Below are 19,440 nucleotides of genomic sequence, written 5' to 3' on the forward strand. Positions count from 1 at the left end.
GACTTGAGATGAAAATTGAAAATTAAATAAAATATTATTATTATTTTAAAATTTGAAAAAAATAAATTATTTATTATATTTTGTATTAAAATTTTAAAAAATTATAATAATAAGTTGAGATGAATTTAAGATCCAAACATATTTTTGATTTTTCTGTCATAAATATGTTTTATAAGTTGAGAAGAGAGATATAATATGTGGATTTAATGATATTAAATGTGGTTTGCAGTCGGTCATGTGAGCAAATGTTCCTCACTCAGATCATGTGCATTATGCAATGCTTGTAACAAACTAGTTTCTCAATAGACTTTGAGGGTCTGTTTGGGTGACTCATAAAATGAAAGCGTGAACTTAAACATAATTTACATATTATGTCTATTAAAATATAAAATTATGACAATAAAAAAAGTGGCCTCGGGCCAATTTTTGGACCCAAGTAATTATTATTACTATAGTATAATCATTTAAATCCTGTTTAGATAGTAAAAATATTTTATCTCATCTTATTATTATAATTTTTTTAAATTTCTATATAAAATATAATAAATAATTTAATTTTTTTAGATTTTAAAATAATAATAATAATATTAAAAAATAATATTTTATTCAACTTTCAATTTTTATATAAAATTATCTGATCTTATCTCACTATCCAAATTGCAATTCTTGGATACTGCAATTCAATCTTATATTTTTGTACCTTAAAATTATCCCTAATGTAAATTATTATTTTTTAATATTTTTAAATATTTTTTTAAGTATTCTTAACCTTTAACAAAAAAAAAAAATACAACTTTATTAATATTTACTTTCTTAATTATTAAAGAAATAAAATAAAATATCTGAAGGGTAATTATGAGTAAACAAAAAACATGAGCTAATTATTATTTTCCTTTAGTTCTCTTGCACCGTTTATGCACTTTCACGTGTATAGAACGCCGACCGACTCTCTCTCTCTCTCTCTCTCTCTCTACAGTGTCACGGGCTACCGTCAACAAAAATTGGAACGTTGGGAACAATAGACCCAAGAGAAACCCAAAATCATGGAGGCTGACCCCATCAACCCACCATCATTCTCTATTTTCTTTATTTTTTATTTTATTTTTCTTTTTCATATATGTGTATTCAATCCACCTGATCTTGACCTTTCCACTCTCCAAAATCACGTAACTATTTGTTATTTTCAAAGGAATTTTTTTTTAGAATATATTAAATTCTCTAGGGAATTTCATTATCACTTAAAAAAGTGGTTGCATAAAAAATCTTGCTTTGAATTTTGTTTTTAGGTCTTACTAAAAATAAGATTATTATAAAATATTAATATAAAAAGGATATTAATATAAAAACATTAATATAGTATGTCTAACATTATCATCTGCTTAAATATTATCTAAGACTTATTTTATGTGTTTATTACAATTTTTGTCGCGACTGTTAATGTGATATTATTTATTAAATTAATTATTATTTTAAAAAATAGATTATTTAATGGGTGATGAATAATAACACAAAAACACAGTGAAGAGAAGAAGTGGATGGATGAGACAGAAATATACAAAGATTTCTTAAAAATATAGATATCTGAATTTTGTAGTATAAAATGGAAAAAAGAAATAATATGCACTAAAAGACACAAAGAGCATAAAAACCAAAATAAAACGTTCATTTTTCTCGTCGCATCCTTTTTCCCTTCGTGTAAACAAAACGTTCATATTCACACCGACCGAGAAAGTTTTTTTTTGCAGATGCTCTCCACCGATACTCCACACCTTATATTAACGAATCAAGACCCACCCTAGTCTACTCTGCTTTTACTCTCTCTCTCTCTCATCTCAAAAGTATGCAGAAGGGCCTCTTTTCAACCAAAAAGAGCTCTGCTTTCTCTGCAACTCAACTTCCGTTGTGTGGAAGCTTAGTGGGGGTGTTTTGCACTTTCTATGAGCAATGTTCGCATTTTAGTAAAGCGTCTCTGGTTAGTGGGTTTTCTTCACTCTACTAGACTTCTGACTGGAAGAGAGAGACTGTTCTTGGGAATGGAGAATATGGGTACCTGAAGGTTCTTGCTTGTTCGGTTTGAGGAGGGAGGGGGGCGGCAGCGAGGTTGCTTGTTTCTTGGGGATTTAATTTCCATTTCACTAGGATTTTTCTGTCATGGAGAGTATTTATTGGGCGCATTTAGTTGTGGTGCTTTGCTTGGGAACGTTTGTGAGCTGTTTGTGTCAGAATGATTCAGATGCAAATTTCTCAGCTGTGTATATTGTTACTTTGAGACAAGCTTCTGCTGCCCATTACTATGGTGAGTTGACAAGGGACGGAGCTAGTCTCAAATACGGTTCTTCTGGAAGATTGAATATTCACAAACCGAGGTACTCATTTCTTTGTTATTATTAGTTTTTTATTTAGACTTGTCGCTTGTGGTGTAATTATACTTAGTATTCAGCAGATGGGGGTAAAGTTACCACATTCTTCAGAAATCTCAATCCGTTGTTTTTGCGTAGTTCTTGCTCCCTGAAATGGTTGCCGAAAAGTGACCGTTTGAAGCTCAGTGTTTTGTATTGGGTTGTTGGATGCTTGGTTCTTGTATTTTTATTCCGTAGAAGTTTGGAATCTAGTGTAATCATTTGGTTGTTTTTTACTGGTTTACATGTTAAAATTTCAGAGGTGTCTGATGGGGTCCTCTCACCCCTGTCGTTTCGCTTAATGGGGTTTATTTGGGAATTGTCTTTTCTGAACTTGTGCGTACCATATATTGCTGTCTTCTTCTACATCTCCTTTTCTTCACCCTCCCTTCCCCCGCCAAAGTAGTGCTGGGATTACAATGCTAAAGCTATTAGCTTGTTTAGTTGTCTGCCCATTATTAATCTAACATGGATGATTATTTTCGTACAACATTTATTTCTCCTTTCTTTATCTTTTCACCCTCTGGCCTTTTTCAACCATTCTGCAAAATCGGAGCCTGGACTTGACAATGATGCTTTTAATTGTATTCTTTCCAGATTTGGAAATATTTCAAGAACGGATCGGAGGTATAATTCCTATATTGCTCGAGTTCATGATTCATTATTGAGGCGGGTGTTAAGGGGGGAGCAATATCTCAAGCTTTACAGCTACCGCTACGTGATTAATGGTTTCGCTGTACTTGTTACCCCAGGGCAGGTATGAGATAAGTTAAATTTCTCCATCATTGTGATGCCTGTCATAATACTCTAATTTTAAAATAAGTTTGTGGAGCGATACGGTTACTTAGTTGTTTGCTTTTGCTAGAAATGATTGTGTATTTCACGTTAGATGCTTTGTGAATGGATACTTTGAGATGTCATATGTGTGTAGAAACCTCTGTATTTTGTGACATGCTATCTATTCATACCTGGGAAAAGACTGTTGATATGAAATTGGTGAATCTTTAAGGCAGAGAAGCTTTCAAGGAGGAGAGAAGTGGCGAATGTGGTTTTGGATTTCTCTGTCAGAACTGCAACCACTCATACTCCACAGTTCTTGGGCCTACCACATGGGGCATGGACTGAAGTAGGTGGTTTTGAATCTGCCGGAGAAGGAATTGTGATAGGGTTTGTTGATACTGGCATTGATCCGACACACCCGAGTTTTGCTGATAACATTTGTGAACATCCATATCCAGTTCCAGCTCGTTTTTCTGGCATCTGTGAGGTTACTCGGGACTTTCCCTCTGGTTCATGCAATAGGAAGCTTATTGGGGCCCGCCATTTTGCAGCATCTGCTATAACCAGAGGAATTTTCAATGCAACTCAGGATTATGCATCACCATTTGATGGTGATGGCCATGGCACGTGAGTGTTTCTCTTCTTTCCTAGTTGATTGTTTGCATAGACATGCTGTTTTTAACTTTTGCACCTCTGGCAATTAGCATCAAGGTGAACTTCTAATACTTCTACTTTCCCGTTTTCATCCATGTGTCATTCATGCTGGGAGTTCATCTGCTTTATGCAATCCTAGCCAGCATTATTACACATGGATTGCGTATCAAATTGACAAATACACATAGTTCATATGCCAGAGTTGAAATTGGCATCCAGATTAGGCACCCATCATAGAGATGTTCATGTGAAGCCAAATGAACTGTTATTGCAATTTATCAGGGATATATAATGTAGGCATTAGTTTGTGTGGTTAAAGGAATCGGGTGGAATGGAGTATGTTTTAGGCTCATTTTGTTTTTCTTTTAGGAGGGTAGGTTCAACTCTTTTTTTTATTGAGTCTTAGTTTCAAATCTTCCACAAGAGAAAGAAGGAAAAAAATTATTGCAGCCATTCAGATACAATACCTTAAGGGCAGGTTAACTTCCCTCTTGATAAAATAAAGAAAGGTAGCAGAAAAAAAGGTTCTATTAGCTGTAATTATCATTCTATTACTTTATTTTGGCTCCACCTAGTCTTTTATGGGGTTTGGTCATGTCAATTATAATTATGTACAAACCATACACCTCACTATTATTTAATTGCTGTATGACATGGACAAGTTTTTATTTTTGCTAGCATCCTCCCTAAGAGACACCGACATTGGCATGGGCCACGGCATATGTTAGACGAGTATTCTCTTGTTCTTGCCTTATTATAGTTTTCCTGGTTTCAGTGTATTGAACTATCCATAATAAGGAGTATATGTCTGTCTGTGTAATCTTTATATGGCTTCTTTTGCTTCCAAAAACCACATGAAAAAGGAGTTCATATTAAATGATGATGACATCATCATCATTATTATTTCTCATATAAAAAGACCTTAGATTTACTTGTTCATCAGCATTGCAACAGTCTAGATGTTTCTATGTGTATTACAGAAGTCTATTAAAATATCCGAAAAGGTCACTGATGATTCTAGTCTTGATATACAGGCACACAGCTTCTGTTGCTGCAGGAAACCATGGGATTCCAGTGGTAGTTGCTGGTCATCACTTCGGAAATGCGAGTGGGATGGCTCCTCATTCACAGTAATTAGTCCATATCTGAGCATTGGTTTGTTGTTGATGTTGTTGTAGTCATCTTTAATATGTATCTTTAGCGGTACACATACCTTGTGTAGATATAAGATACTCCACATTCTGAAATTGGCTGTTAATATAAGATGCACTATTGCAGCTCTACACTCGCTGCATTTTCCCCGTTCCATCCTAATGTGAGACCCTACCACAATCAACCTGAAGTATCACAGAATAGATAAAATATACTCCTGTTACCCATTTATTTGTGTTTTCAGTACTTAACAAAGCCTGTGAACAAAAAAGTTATACTCCTCTTTCTTCACTCTTTTTCTTTCCTTTTTTTGGGGGGGAGGGGGGCAAGGCAATGGTGAGCTGTACAATTTAAGGTAGCCTTTTCCTTCTCATAAATTTCTAAACTTGATGAAGGCAAAACTTGTTTCTATGCTTTGGGTATAAACCCGAGAAGGCTTGAATGGTGGGCTAGTTGGCACCTTTTGTGGATGTGGTTCAAAACGTTGAAAAACTGTCAAATTTACTTTTCAGATATGCTGCTGAATATTTGAAAATTATAATCCTTTCAAAGATTGAGTAATTAAGAACACCAATGAATTTTTTTTTCTCTTAATGCGTGTTTTGGTAGAACTTAGTTTTCTATACTTTCTCTGTGGCCATCCTAACTGTTCTAATTTGGCTTCTCATTGTTTCTCTTCCTAGGCCTGCAAAAATATTTTGCTTATCATTTTCCATTTTCTAGCTCTATTTTATTTTCTATGCAACCCATGTCATATTCTGTTTTAAATTTAATTCATAATGACGATTTTGGTCACGGCTGTCCAGTTGGTTAGGCCTTCAGTTCATTTTACATTGACGAAGTGATATAGTGATTAAGACATTTAGTGGTGCAAATTCATCAATTTCAATGGTTTAGCTTCACCCTAGAGCTACATTTAATGGAGGGAATTGTCATGGAAAGTGAAAGGATGTCAAAGGGTGAAAAGAAAGGGTTTCCCCATTTATGGATGGAGGGAAACAGAAACAGAAATTGAGATTTGATACAGTGAAAGAAAGTGTTCTTTTTTCCTATTTACGGATGGAGGGAAACAGAAATTGAGATTTGAGACAGAGAAAAGAAGTGTTCCTTTTTCCTATTTATGGATGGAGGGAAATGGAACTTGAGATTTGAGAGAGAGAAAGAAAGTGTTCTCTTTCCTCTTGGATGTGCCAAAACCATTCTGTGGGAGGAAAGGGAATGTAAAGAAAAGGTACATGAGATAGGGGTAGTTATTCCATTCGTTTTATGCACCCGTTGCTTTCCATGGACTACAATTTCATTGAGCTCAATGTTGTTTCCGTTGCTCTCTCTATTTTTTCTCCAAGTACTCTTTCCTTGCTTCTATTTCCTCTCATTCTGTGCAGGTCGCATCATCCTCAAAAGATTCACTCTTGAAATGCTTTTCAGTAAAGTTCCTTGACTAAAAACCCTAACTAATTGAACCGAAAAAGGAAAAAGAAAAAATGTTTCTGTACTGATTTCTGTAGGTGTGTCTATATCATTTTTGTTTATATATTTATTTGTTTGTGTATTAACCAGATGTCAATCTTTTCAGCATTGCTGTTTACAAGGCATTGTACAAGAGTTTTGGAGGCTTTGCTGCAGATGTAGTTGCTGCTATAGACCAGGTAGATATTATTGGTCTTTTGCTGCTAATAGTCTTCTTCTGTCATTCACGATGTACCCTGATGGGAGGTTTGAATCTGGCATGGTAACATATGACATGCTCGACATTAAGCTTTGTTGCTAGTTCTCTTTGTCCTGATTTAGTGGTAAATCAATGCTAATTTGGAGAGATTTTTGGATTCTTTTGTATTTTCCCCTTGATATAGACACTGTTGGTTGCATATCTTTTATCTGTAACCATTTGCATTTCTGTATCATGTTTTTTTAGTCCATTAGATCTCCACCGAAATACTTTTTGGAAAGTGGGTGTCAATTAATCTATTCATCTTTCTTAGAATAGTTTTAATAGTTTTAAGCCTTTCTATTCAACATTCATCCATAAGTGAATATCTATCTGTGCCACTAAACTAGAAAATGTGCATTTCAGGCAGCTCAGGACGGGGTTGACATAATAAGCTTATCGATCACTCCCAATCGACGTCCTCCTGGTCTTGCAACATTTTTTAATCCCATAGACATGGCTTTGTTATCTGCTGTAAAGGCTGGTATTTTTGTTGTGCAAGCTGCTGGCAATACTGGACCATCACCTAAGAGCATGTCTTCCTTCAGTCCTTGGATCTTTACTGTTGGTGCTGCATCTCATGATAGAGGCTACAGTAACTCTATAATCCTTGGCAATAATGTAACCATTCATGGAGTTGGGCTTGCACGTAAGTTTGTTTTTCAAGTATCAAGCTCATCCCTTTTCATTCCCTTTATAGGCCAAGTTACTCGGAATTAGAAATCATTGAACACCTCTTTCATTCCCTGTATAAACGATCATGTAATCAATACATTCTTTCTTTATCCATTCTAACAATTTAACTTTGTTGGGAATAGGAATTCGTAGTGACACGACACCAGCTATAATTTATCAAGGCCCACCATATTCTAGTCAATCACCACTGGGATATAACGAGGGTGTGTCATGTACCATCAATTATTCATCTTTTCAAAATATTAGAAAGGATAGAAAATATATCTGTTCAGAATGTTTCAGTTATTTCAAAAGGAAAATGATTTGTGTATGCCCAAGGCATGCAAGCTCAGTGCAAGCCTTTTAAAAAAAGTGGGACCCAATCGAAAAACTCCGTATTTTATCTTTTTTATGATGGGTCTCCCTTTTTACAAAGGGCTTGCACACCCGGCTTGTATTTAGCACTAGTTATCATAGTGAGGATTAGAAATAGATGGCTTCTGCTTCCCCTACACCTGTATTTCAGTTTCCTCCTTCAATCCTCTCACATAGCTTGCTCTGTATTATGAGTTTAGGTTTGGGGTCGAAATCTATTTGTTTATATTTACTTATAAAAAAAAAGTATCATGAGTTTAGGTGCAAGATAGGAACTTTATTAGTTTATTTCATGGTGTAGGGGTGCCAAATATGAGATTCTTTTATGTATTTGAGTATTGACCTAAACTTCTATTCCACCTTAATACACATCGATTTGAAGGGGAGGGCTGCAACCTAGGCGGTGACCCCGTTATTGTTGAAAATCAAGTATTCACTTGGATACTCTATTCCAGAGGAAGACAGGGTTTGAAAACTGTGATATGAATAGTTTGAAAAAGCACTCTATATTTCCAATCCTATTATTATTCTTTCTTGACTTCAGAATAATCAGAGTCCAGTACTTATCAGGATAAAATCAAAAGAATAGTTAGAGTTCCCTTATATGTGCTTAAATCCTATATTTCTTTGACTTTGCTACTTGCATTTGTTTTATTCATGTATAATTCAATTTTTGTATTTAAATAATTATGAAGCTATTGCCCAACTTTTTACTAGATGGAGTAATTTGAGCACTAAGTCCTCTTGCAATTGTGGGTCTTGGAATCACCCGGGCATCTTTCAGTGGAGTATGTGGTTAAGATGCACATGCTCAGAGAAAAAAAAAAAAGAAAGAAGATTAGGAGATGTGCATGAGAAATCTAAACCTGTTTGTCCAATTCGACGATGGATGATGGATGGTATTTGAACAGTATGTGGTCCATAACCTGTATATATTACCATCTCAAATAGACTATTGATGATCCAACCTGCTCTCATATCTGTTTTTATTGACACATTGCTTTCAGCACTAGGTTACATCAATATTTATCTGATCTTTGCATAATGGACATTATGGCTAACGTCTTATGCATGCATTTGCAACTTTGATGTATATACACGAATGCACCCAAAAATGAATTGAAAGATAAGCTGATTTGTTTCTTGTTTGTTCAGCTGGAACTGATACTACGTACAAACTGATATCTGCAATTCATGCTTTAAACAATGAGACTTCGGTTGCCAGTGATATGTACGTGGGTGAATGCCAAGGCTCAAGTAGCTTCAATCAAGATCTTGTCCAAGGGAACCTTTTGATCTGTAGCTATTCAATTCGATTTGTGCTTGGGCTCTCAACTGTCAAGCAGGCCTTACAAACTGCCAAAAACCTCAGTGCAGCTGGTGTTGTGTTCTATATGGATCCTTTTGTAATTGGTTTTCAGCTTAATCCAGTTCCACTGAAAATGCCTGGCATCATAATTCCATCACCAGATGATTCCAAGGTGTGGGGCCTGTGTTTATTGTGTGTGGTTTTGTGTTCTGTTTGATCATTTTCAAAACTTATGACTCTAGATGGAACCTGAGTGATGAAGTTGGTTGTACATAGTAACCCTCTCTCTCTCTCTGGTGCTAACATTTTTATGAGCTATCTGACAGATTTTACTCCAATATTACAATTCTTCTTTGGAGAGAGATGGGCTTACGAAGAAAATTATTAGATACGGGGCAGTTGCACGCATTGTTGGTGGATTAAAAGCAAACTACAGTAATTCGGCTCCAAAGGTTATGTATTATTCAGCTAGAGGACCAGATCCAGAAGACAATTTTCTTGAGGATGCTGACATAATGAAACCCAACTTGGTAGCTCCCGGGAATTTCATATGGGCTGCTTGGAGTTCTCTTGGCACTGACTCAGTTGAATTCCAAGGTATAATATGTATGCCATGACATGGCAATTGTGATTTGTAAGGAAAATGATTTTCATAGACAAAAATTTTGTTCCCTCTAAATTTCAAGGTTTACAAATAATTTGAAACTCACTTTACAAATTAACTAATAATCGTTATTCACAATTAGGTGAGAGCTTTGCAATGATGTCCGGGACGAGCATGGCTGCTCCTCATGTTGCTGGGCTGGCAGCACTGATTAAGCAAAAGTTCCCTAGTTTCAGTCCTTCAGCCATTGCATCTGCCCTTTCCACGACTGCTTCTCTATGCAACAAGACGGGTGGACCAATAATGGCTCAGCGTGCCTATGCCAACCCAGATCTGAACCAATCTCCAGCAACACCATTTGACATGGGTAGTGGTTTTGTGAATGCAACTGCGGCACTGGATCCGGGTTTGATTTTTTACTCCAGTAAGTCTACTTACATATATAGATCTTGTGTGCTTGGATTATGCCTTTTGCATTTTCTTAATAAAATGTTCAATTACTGATATAAAAAAAATACTAAGTACATGTAGTGTATATTCTTGATTGGTCAAATTCATGGAAATCGGTTGGGATATTGTGAAGGTTGATTTTTTCTTGGATTTAAATTTGGTACAAACTTTTAGTTTTTATTATCATTTCATTTTGGATTTCACTTGGAAAAACTTAGTCCATATAAATATGAGAAATAGACATATAGGTTCTTTTTTATTAAAAAAATGAGTTTCATGTATATGTTAAGGAAATTCTGCAAGTGTTGCGTGGACAATCTGTAGCTGTGAATTACAATGGTTGTTTAGATGGCCCATAATGAGAAATAGACATATAGGTTCTTTTTTTTATTAAAAAAATGAGTTTCATGTATATGTTAAGGAAATTCTACAAGTGTTGCGTGGACAATCTGTAGCTGTGAATTACAATGGTTGTTTAGATGGCCCATAAATTGCTGTTACACCAAAAATGCAAGTGAGCATCTGAATGGTTTACGTATGAGAATAGGACACTTTACTCCTTTTAACTATGATTCTTTTTGCAATATGATCATTAAGCTATCAAAATTATCATTCAGGCCTGTGTTTGAAATATAAGTTGTAATTACCCACTCGTTAAGATATGGCTGTTATCATAGATTGCAGCTTAAACTGAACCATAACCTTTAAGCTCCAAACAACAAAAGCAAAAAAGGGAAAGATGAGATGGCATCTTAATGGTTAGGTCTTAAAGGAGGGGGCAAATGATAAAAGGGCTTGTAGTTTGGGGGTTAGTAACAACTTGGGACTTTAGTAGTCATATTATGAAGGTACTTTAGTAGTTAATTTGAGGGGGAGTGTCAACTTTGGTAGTTTGGTGATCATATTGAAGAAAGGGAATGGTAGTTTGAAGGGTTAAATTTTACTTTTGCATTCTAAAGTTAATTTTGCTGTCACGACTGCTTTAATTCTCCAGTGTAAAAAAGAGAATTTCCCCAGTGCTTTGGGTTGGCTAGCCAAATCCTTTTTCACCATTATATTTCTAATATTGTCTATAAACATAACCTACAACATGTTTTTGAACCCTCTGATCAGTCTCTTTCTTGTATGTCTTGCACATTTCCTTGCGGTATTTTAAATTGAATCAAATTTCTACTTATTGTTGCACTTTGTATCTGTCACACACAAAAAGCCCAAGTCTGTTTCGGCCGACTTGTTTGTGTTTCCTGTAAAAATTGGCATCTTTGTCCAAGCATCAAACAAGATATAAGGCAGCTGAAAATGCTAGATTTAAAGCTTATGATGAGCTTTATATTGACTTGCTAAAATAAGGAAACACTAGAGACTAGTATTAAATGAGGATAGAGGTGTTTTACTAAAAGAAGCTATTAAAGAAAGATGGAGCATCTATGTTGATTGACTTTCTGAGGCAGAAGTCAAGAATCAATCAAGAATTGGTTGCACCTAATTATTTTCTCATGTGAAGGTTCCTCTCATGGGGTCCATGGAATGTTAAATGCAATCATGAGTTTTATTTTAATCTCTAAACATGTTGACATAATTAACCTCTAGTAGGGGTTGGCTCAAAGTGGTAAGAACTTTGGTCTTGGTGGTATGCTTCCTCTGGATTTAAGGTTTGAATCCTTGAATGCAAACAATTTCTAGGGGCCATGTCCCATTGGTATGAAGCCGATGATTTTCCTGTTTCATGTGATGGGGACGCATTACACAGGTCCTAGGACCAGGTAAAAGACATTATTAAAGACTTGTTGCATTTGCAAGATTACCAGAATTTCTCATGCATCAGCAAAAAAGTATGTTAATATCGTTTAGTTGTCATATTACATATAGAATAATCAGATAATGATAATGTGTAAACAATTGCATCTCTATTCTATCTGTCCCCCCATTTTGAATATCCATCGAAATTCTTGAATAGTGCTTTTCTATGCCAATTAATGCATGCATCTGATTCAAAGACTGAAGCATCATGTGCCTTTTATTGTAGGTTATGATGACTATATGCAGTTTCTTTGCGGCATTAATGGATCTGCTCCTGTGGTTTTGAATTACACTGGTCAAAACTGTTGGGTTTATAATTCTACCATCAATGGAGCTGACCTGAACTTGCCCTCCATCGTGATATCAAAACTGAACCAGTCTACAACAGTACAGAGATCAGTGATCAACATTGCTGGAAATGAGACTTACAATGTTGGTTGGAGTCCTCCTTCTGGGGTATCTGTTAAAGTGGTTCCAACGCGCTTCACTATTGCAAGTGGGGAGAGACAGGTCTTGAGTGTATACCTCAATGCAACTATGAATAGTTCTGTTGCCAGCTTTGGGAGAATCCGACTTTTTGGAAATCAAGGTCATAGTGTCAACATTCCTCTATCAGTCGGCGTTCAAATTCTCATCAAACATTACTAATGGCTGATGATGTTATGTAGTGTTTTCTTGTTTGTTTGTTTTTGTTTTCCTTTTCTTTTCTTGTGTTTCATAATTCTCATTTCTTTTGTTTTTTTTTTCCCTTCTCTTTACTTGGTCTTGCTAGATGTATTAACCATTTTTTTATTCATTATCATGTAAATGTTGAAGCATCTTTTGCTAACATAGATACAATGGTTGAATGATAACCATCAGTCATCTCTCTCTCTCTCTCTCCAAGAGCCAATTTGAACTTTAAGCAAACCATGGAGACGATTTTAACATTGAGCTGTGCTATCTGTACTTATAATTTTACGTACAATATTTTACGTACTGAATAATAGCTTATTTTATCATTGTTTCTTTTTTAATTTGAATTTTGAATTTAACCATTTTAGTAGTTTCGACACATCAATATGTATAATGGTTATTTCAAATGCCCACTAGAACACTAAAACCAAACGATTAGCATTCTTACAATTAAGAAATTGACTTTAAACAAGTAATTTCTTGGCAACAAATGAAAAAATATTGCCAAAAATCACTTTCTAGTTTAAAATATATGTGAGATCACTACTTAAATTTAATTGACAAAAATTATTTTTCGTTGTAAAAATAAATGTAAATACAATGAAATTCTAATAATTACTTTTAAATACCCACTAGAGTATACATTACCACTTTAGAATCTGATCATATAAAGTCAATAGACAAACAATCTTATTATTCCATTCTTCTTTATTTGTTTATTTTCATTAAGCATCAACTAATTAAATATCTGTGTACTGCATGCCATAAGATAACTGGATCATTAGCTTAGGGTCCTTTGAATTAAGATGACTTTGATTCTATCAAAATCACTTATAAGATCTAATTAGAGTTTCAGTAAGGATTCTTAAAGTCAGTACTATAAAAATAACGAGCATTTATAACGAATTATTTGTGACGAAAATAGATTCATTTTTACAAATAATATTCATTTGGGTAGAAAATAACTGGATATAAATAAAACAGTTTTCTCTACATGAATGAAAACAATTTCACTGCTTGGCTCCTCAATACCCGGAGATTACTTCTTATAATATAATAATATTATTATTGCATGTCTAAGGCTGTAAATGAGCAGATTGGAAAGCACTTCAGAGAGTTATAAATTATAAATTAGTTTCATGCATGTTGGGGCTGATCATCAGTATATCTCTAAATATTGCATGGTCTTTCATCAAGCTTTACCGTATAGCAAGGTAAAGCAAGCTTGGCTGCTCTCATGAATATCTTTCAAGTCCTCAACTGAACTTAACTATGTTGGCCGACTCCAGAAGACAAATGATCATCTGATCAATAACTACTTAACAGTGAAAGAAAAGGCAACTCATGTGTGCTACAAAGCCTAGCTACAACCAAACCACACCTTCACAAGGGGTGCATGGCAACTTAAGCAGGGGGAGGTGAGAGGAAGGGGATGGGTGGAATATTGAATATTGGAGGGAGGGGTGGTAACATAGGAATCCTAGGCACTGGGGGGATTCCAGGAATCTCAAATGGAGGAGGAAACGGGAACTGAGTAATAGGTGGCGGAAATGGAAACTGGGGAATAAGGGGCGCAAATGGAAGTATTCCCGGAAGAGGTGGCAAGTTCTTCATCTCACCCAAGTGATCCTTCATATCATGATCATCATCTTTGTTCTTGTTTGATTGCTCCATTTTTTCTCCATTTTCCTTTCCATTTCCTGCATTTTCAGCTTGTGATTTCACGAGTTGGCGACCTTCACTTGATGCTATAAAACTGATGAACACAATCAAGCTTGAGATGAAAATGAGCTTTAAGATCACCCTTGCAGAAGAACTCTGGAAACCTATGGCTTCAGAGAGAGAGAGAGAGAGAGAGAGAGAGAGAGAGAGAGCACAGATAAAGGAGCTCTACTCTATGGCAGGGGTTCATATAGAGAAGAAACCTGATCTAGCTCTGTATTTAAGAAGTCTTAACTTATTGCTTGGGGATGCATGGCTCTTGATGGCTGTGCCAAACAGTCGGAGATTTATGTGCATAGGATACCAAAGATGCAGTGTTTCAGCGTTAAACGTTAAATGTGGCAGAGGAGTTGAAATGAGTGCCATATTACCCGAATTTTATACAAACAAGATATTAAGAAAATTAGGGTAGGTTTGGTTATTAAACTCTTCTCAATCTCATCTCAACTCATTAATTTTTTTAAATTTTAATATAAAATTTAATAAATAATTTAATTTTTTCAAATCTCAAAATAATAATAATATTAAAAAAAAATATTTTAACAATATTTTATTATCTTAACTCAATTCAACTCAACTCAATTTAACATCTAAACGCAAATTCATAATATATAGCAATAAATGCAGTGAAATATGCGTACGTACGTGCCACCAATATTACGCGCGGTTGCATGCAGCATATAAACGGTATTGCGTGTCATGACATTTCAGTGAGCCCACCATTTTAAATTTTAATTTAGCTTCATCCAGATCTGCTCCATAATATTTATATATATGAGAAATAATAACTGTAATTGTAACGTTACGCAATCTTTTATACGATCATTTTTAAAAATATATACCACCCAAGCAAGAAAGAAAATCATGTTAAAGTCGGTAATTAATTTGGTGGTGCTTAAATCATGTATATATTTTTATGAGTAAATATTGTATTAATCTTATAAGAAAGAGATACAAGAAGGGAAGGTCATAATTACTCCGGACAAGTATCATGTTATATATGGCAGATATAATGCATAGAGATGCAAATAAAAAAATGCAATTGTACTATCGATATATAATAAGGTCCGGGCTCGTATTCCTCAACGATCGAAGCAAAGGATTTGATCGTCACAAAAATGATTTTTGATAAGGTTAATTCGAAAAATCGGTTCGGTTCGATTCTTACTGATTCAAAAATGATCTAGATTGACGACAATTCTTATATTTGTCATGTACTTAATAATTTATTATATTTGTCATGTGCTTATAATTTAATGATTTTTATCTTCTTTATATATGAGGCAAAAAAATGTCGACATCGAGGTACTTAAATATATAGATTACATGTTATTAATGAAATTATTTGAATTACTTTATTCAATTTATTGAATCACTCGATTTATTGAATCGGTTCTTACCCGATTCTAATTTTTCAAGTCTTGATTTTGGTACAATCTCGATAGGGGGATTGCGGTATTGAAGCAGAAAGTTGCAACCCTTAATGATACAATATCGGATTTAATTGCTTCAAAAAGTTTGATAGAGTTTATGAAGTTTTCTTCCTTCATATACTCGAAAAAGAAGGTAAGGACAAAGTTACATATAGTTACTTGTAAGTATCTATAATGATAACATGTGTTGGTGCAAGATTGTTAATGAATCACATGGTCGTATGGATCGAGTTGTTAGGAGTAATCATCAACTTGGACAAGAGTCCTAGAGTTCTACAAGAGTCTTACGCCCAGTTTGGATATTTAAAATATCTCAATATCTCTATTAATAGTAATGAAAGAGAAATTATATTTATAATCGTGGAGTGTTAATGAGTGTACGAAAATGTACTCTAAATATCCTATTATTGGACTAAAATGTTGAAATGTGAATAGAAATAATATGAATTAATGTGTATTCTTGAATTGATCAGTTTCTATTTACTTTAGAATACTCTTGAGCATATTTTTATATTTAATTTCAGAGTCTATAAAAGAACAAGTCTAAACCCAGTCAAATTCAAAGGACTTTCAAGTGGGCAAGACGTTAGAACAACTTAAAAACTTTCAACGAGTGTAGGACTTTTCAAATAAGGATAATGATGGAGTTTGAGAGTAATTCGGATCAAGAAAAAAAGTCAGCCCGAAATTTGCTAGTAGACACAGCTTGTACATATTTTAGTATTTTGATCATAACTTTCCATTCAAATATTGGATTGATGTGTTTCTTAATGCGTTGAAAATCTATCTTAAAGGGCTATAACGTTGTCTCTAATATCTAATAAGAATTTTTAAATTTGAACTCCTGAAGTGCGTACGTGGCTGTCAAGTTTAGTCCTAAAATTTAGACGATTTTATATGCAGGAATATGAAAGACATTAGGGTTTCTTTTATACCCTATATAAGTATTTCATTAGCACGAAATTGGGGGTTAAGAAATGGGATATGGCTCAATTTTGAAGAGGGGGAGATGATATTAATTTTCATGGCGTTGTTTGATTTATTTTTCTCTTGAGGTTTTTGTTGTCCATTATATTTATGAGTAACTAAATTCTCAAGTAAGACTAGAGATGAACTTGCACATTAGATGATATTTTTAATTTATGTATTTGATTTTCAATTATTAAAACTCTTTTGTTTTATCATTCTCAAATCATTGTTGATGTTTTCTTCTCCGAATAATCGTAGAATTTATTATGTTTATAGATTCAATCATACTTTTTCTATTGAATGGATTGGCTCTTTGATTATGTTTGGATCAATTATTTTTTTATATTGATTTAATTCTTTGTTGCAATATCACTTCCTGAGTATATTGTCGTCGTTAGATTTTCTCAATAACGATAATAATTTACTTGTTTTAAAAGTGGTGAATGGTTTTTCAAAGAGTTACATTTGATTTAATCTTGATTTATAAATATATACTTTCCAATTGTGAATTTTGGAAATTGAGTTCCCAATAGAGTTATTCAATGAATTAAGAATAATTAAAATATCAGATTTGTACAAGGGATTCCTGACGTTTTACTGTTTGTCAAATTTGAGTATTTTTTCCGTTAGTCACTTTGCTTCACTTTAATTTGCATTTAAAATTAATTTTTGTTCTCCATTAATTATTTGATATTTTTCTTTAGTTTTTTTATTCATTCTACTATTCTTTTAATTTGTCTCTCTGTGGAATTGACACTCCAAAGTTGTGTGACAACTACCGTGTTATTCTTTGGGCGTAATCAAGTGCGCAAGCGCCACGCAATTTCTTTAAAAAAAGTGAGTAAATATGGGACTCTACTCTTTTTCAAAACGATTGTCCGACGTTTGCGCACTCTATAATTGTATGTATCATCACTAGCAATGAAATAGTTTGAGTTAAAATGTTTTATTGGGTTTTGGAGATGAGAAAAAAAAGTTGAATAAAATTAATATTATAAATTTAAAGAATTGTTTGAATATAGTTTTTTAATATTATTTTTGTTATAGAATTTGAAAAAATTGTATTGTTATCTATGTTTTGTTTAAGAGTTTGTAAAAGTTATAATGATTAAGTAATGATTAAATGAAAAAGTTAAAGATTTGAAATTGAAAAATATTTTATATTTGAGTGATATTTGAGAAGAAAATGAGAAGAAAATATTTCAGAATATCCAAGAACACTTAAAAACAGTTATGTTGCCAAATGAAGCCAATCTTATATCAAAGGTAAGTCACAAAGTTTTCATGAGGAAAATTATATATGATCTAGTTGAGAACGGTACTTTTTCGATTTCAATACAAATGACATGAGTACCTTCTTTCTTTAAAATTATTGGTAAGAAGATCGATGCTAATAACTTCAATGGTGAAACAAGATCTTGCCTCTAAAATGTTCATGACAATCAAATATGGCATTGGTCGTGTTTGTGCCAAATGAGGGTTATGGGCCAAATGGCGTTTTTTGTTCTTAGTTTCAAAAGTATTTTAGAAGATAAGGAGGTTGATCATGAGGAATTTCAAAAATCACTTTCATTGGAAGGTATGAATACCTACATTAGTATCGTTTGGCTACATATATGAGATGAGATAAGAGGATATAAAAATTAAAAATTGAATAAAATATTATTTTTATTTTATGATTTGAAAAAGTTAAATTGTTTATTATATTTTGTGTAAGAGTTTGAAAAAGTGATAATGATTATATGAGATACGATGAGATGAATTAATTTGTGTAACTAAACCAGACTAGATCAGATGATATTAGTGCATTTCCCACCGGAATTAGATAAGATGATGTAAGTGTGAAGTGCGCCCAATCCAAATTTAAACAGTTAGGATTTAACCACGAAATTTAAACATGATATTGATCATATATAAGCATTTCAATTGCGGGTTAACCACAAAATTAACTTGTAATTGACCTGCAGCATGCATAACGTGCATGGCAACTTTTTGGTATAATATATAATAAGAATATGGATTACGTTTATTAATTAGAATTGTGAATATTGATTATCTAATATATTTGATCATATTATAATAATTAATAGTGAATGTGCATATAATTAAATTAATTATGTTGATAAAATATATAATTAATTAAAATATGAAGTTTTTTAATTAGGTTAGATAAAATATTTGCGTCAACTCAACCTATATAGGTTGAGTTGACGCAAATATATTTACGTAAAAAACGAGTTGAAACAGATTAAATGAACCATGTTCTAGTCGTCAAGCTAACATGAGTTATTTATTAGACGTACACGAATTGTGGGTAAGCATTTAACTCATTTAATTAAATGAGTCATACTTGGGTTGACCATATATATAAGTTTGACATCCATAACTTAACACAAAAATGAAAGTTGACGCGGACAAACACGAATTGCTATCCCGAGTGTGGAGCACCAACAAACAATATGTAGTAAATAAAGTGCATAGAAATAAAATTAAGAAATTTGCAATGAAGCCAATAAATTAGTCACTACAAGGAGAATCGCATTTACCGGCGATTCACTTTTGTTGGCAAAACTAACAAAATCGCCGCCTCTCACCTATCTCAGCAATTTATAAATCGTTGTAGGTTCGCTGGTATTAAAACTCCACTTTTGATCTACTCCAATGAAAGCCAAAAATCGCCAGCAAATATTTTCTTTCCCAACGATTTTTATTCGCCGCAAATAGTACATTTATCG

At 33.7% G+C, this 19,440-nt stretch overlaps 1 protein-coding gene across 1 annotated transcript; it reads left to right on the forward strand.

Moving 5' to 3' along the window:
- Nucleotides 1-1,729: 1,729 nt before the first annotated feature.
- Nucleotides 1,730-12,774, forward strand: LOC108996983 (subtilisin-like protease SBT2.2). Its single transcript, XM_018973049.2, has 10 exons — nucleotides 1,730-2,366; nucleotides 2,997-3,156; nucleotides 3,409-3,806; nucleotides 4,868-4,963; nucleotides 6,562-6,634; nucleotides 7,060-7,342; nucleotides 8,899-9,224; nucleotides 9,379-9,649; nucleotides 9,799-10,080; nucleotides 12,133-12,774. The coding sequence occupies exons 1-10, from the start codon at nucleotides 2,152-2,154 to the stop codon at nucleotides 12,552-12,554; spliced, it is 2,526 nt and encodes an 841-aa protein (XP_018828594.2). The 5' UTR covers nucleotides 1,730-2,151; the 3' UTR covers nucleotides 12,555-12,774.
- Nucleotides 12,775-19,440: the final 6,666 nt, after the last annotated feature.

This window comes from Juglans regia, chromosome 3 (genome assembly GCF_001411555.2).
Source record: "Juglans regia cultivar Chandler chromosome 3, Walnut 2.0, whole genome shotgun sequence".
NCBI classification, from domain to species: Eukaryota; Viridiplantae; Streptophyta; class Magnoliopsida; order Fagales; family Juglandaceae; genus Juglans; species Juglans regia.

Coding starts and splice junctions, on each gene's coding strand:
- LOC108996983 (XM_018973049.2), top strand. CDS start 2,152: ATGGAGAGTATTTATTGGGCGCATTTAGTTGTGGTGCTTTGCTTGGGA. Junction 7,343..8,898: donor TCATGGAGTTGGGCTTGCAC/GTAAGTTTGTTT, acceptor TTGTTTGTTCAG/CTGGAACTGATACTACGTAC. Junction 10,081..12,132: donor GGGTTTGATTTTTTACTCCA/GTAAGTCTACTT, acceptor CTTTTATTGTAG/GTTATGATGACTATATGCAG.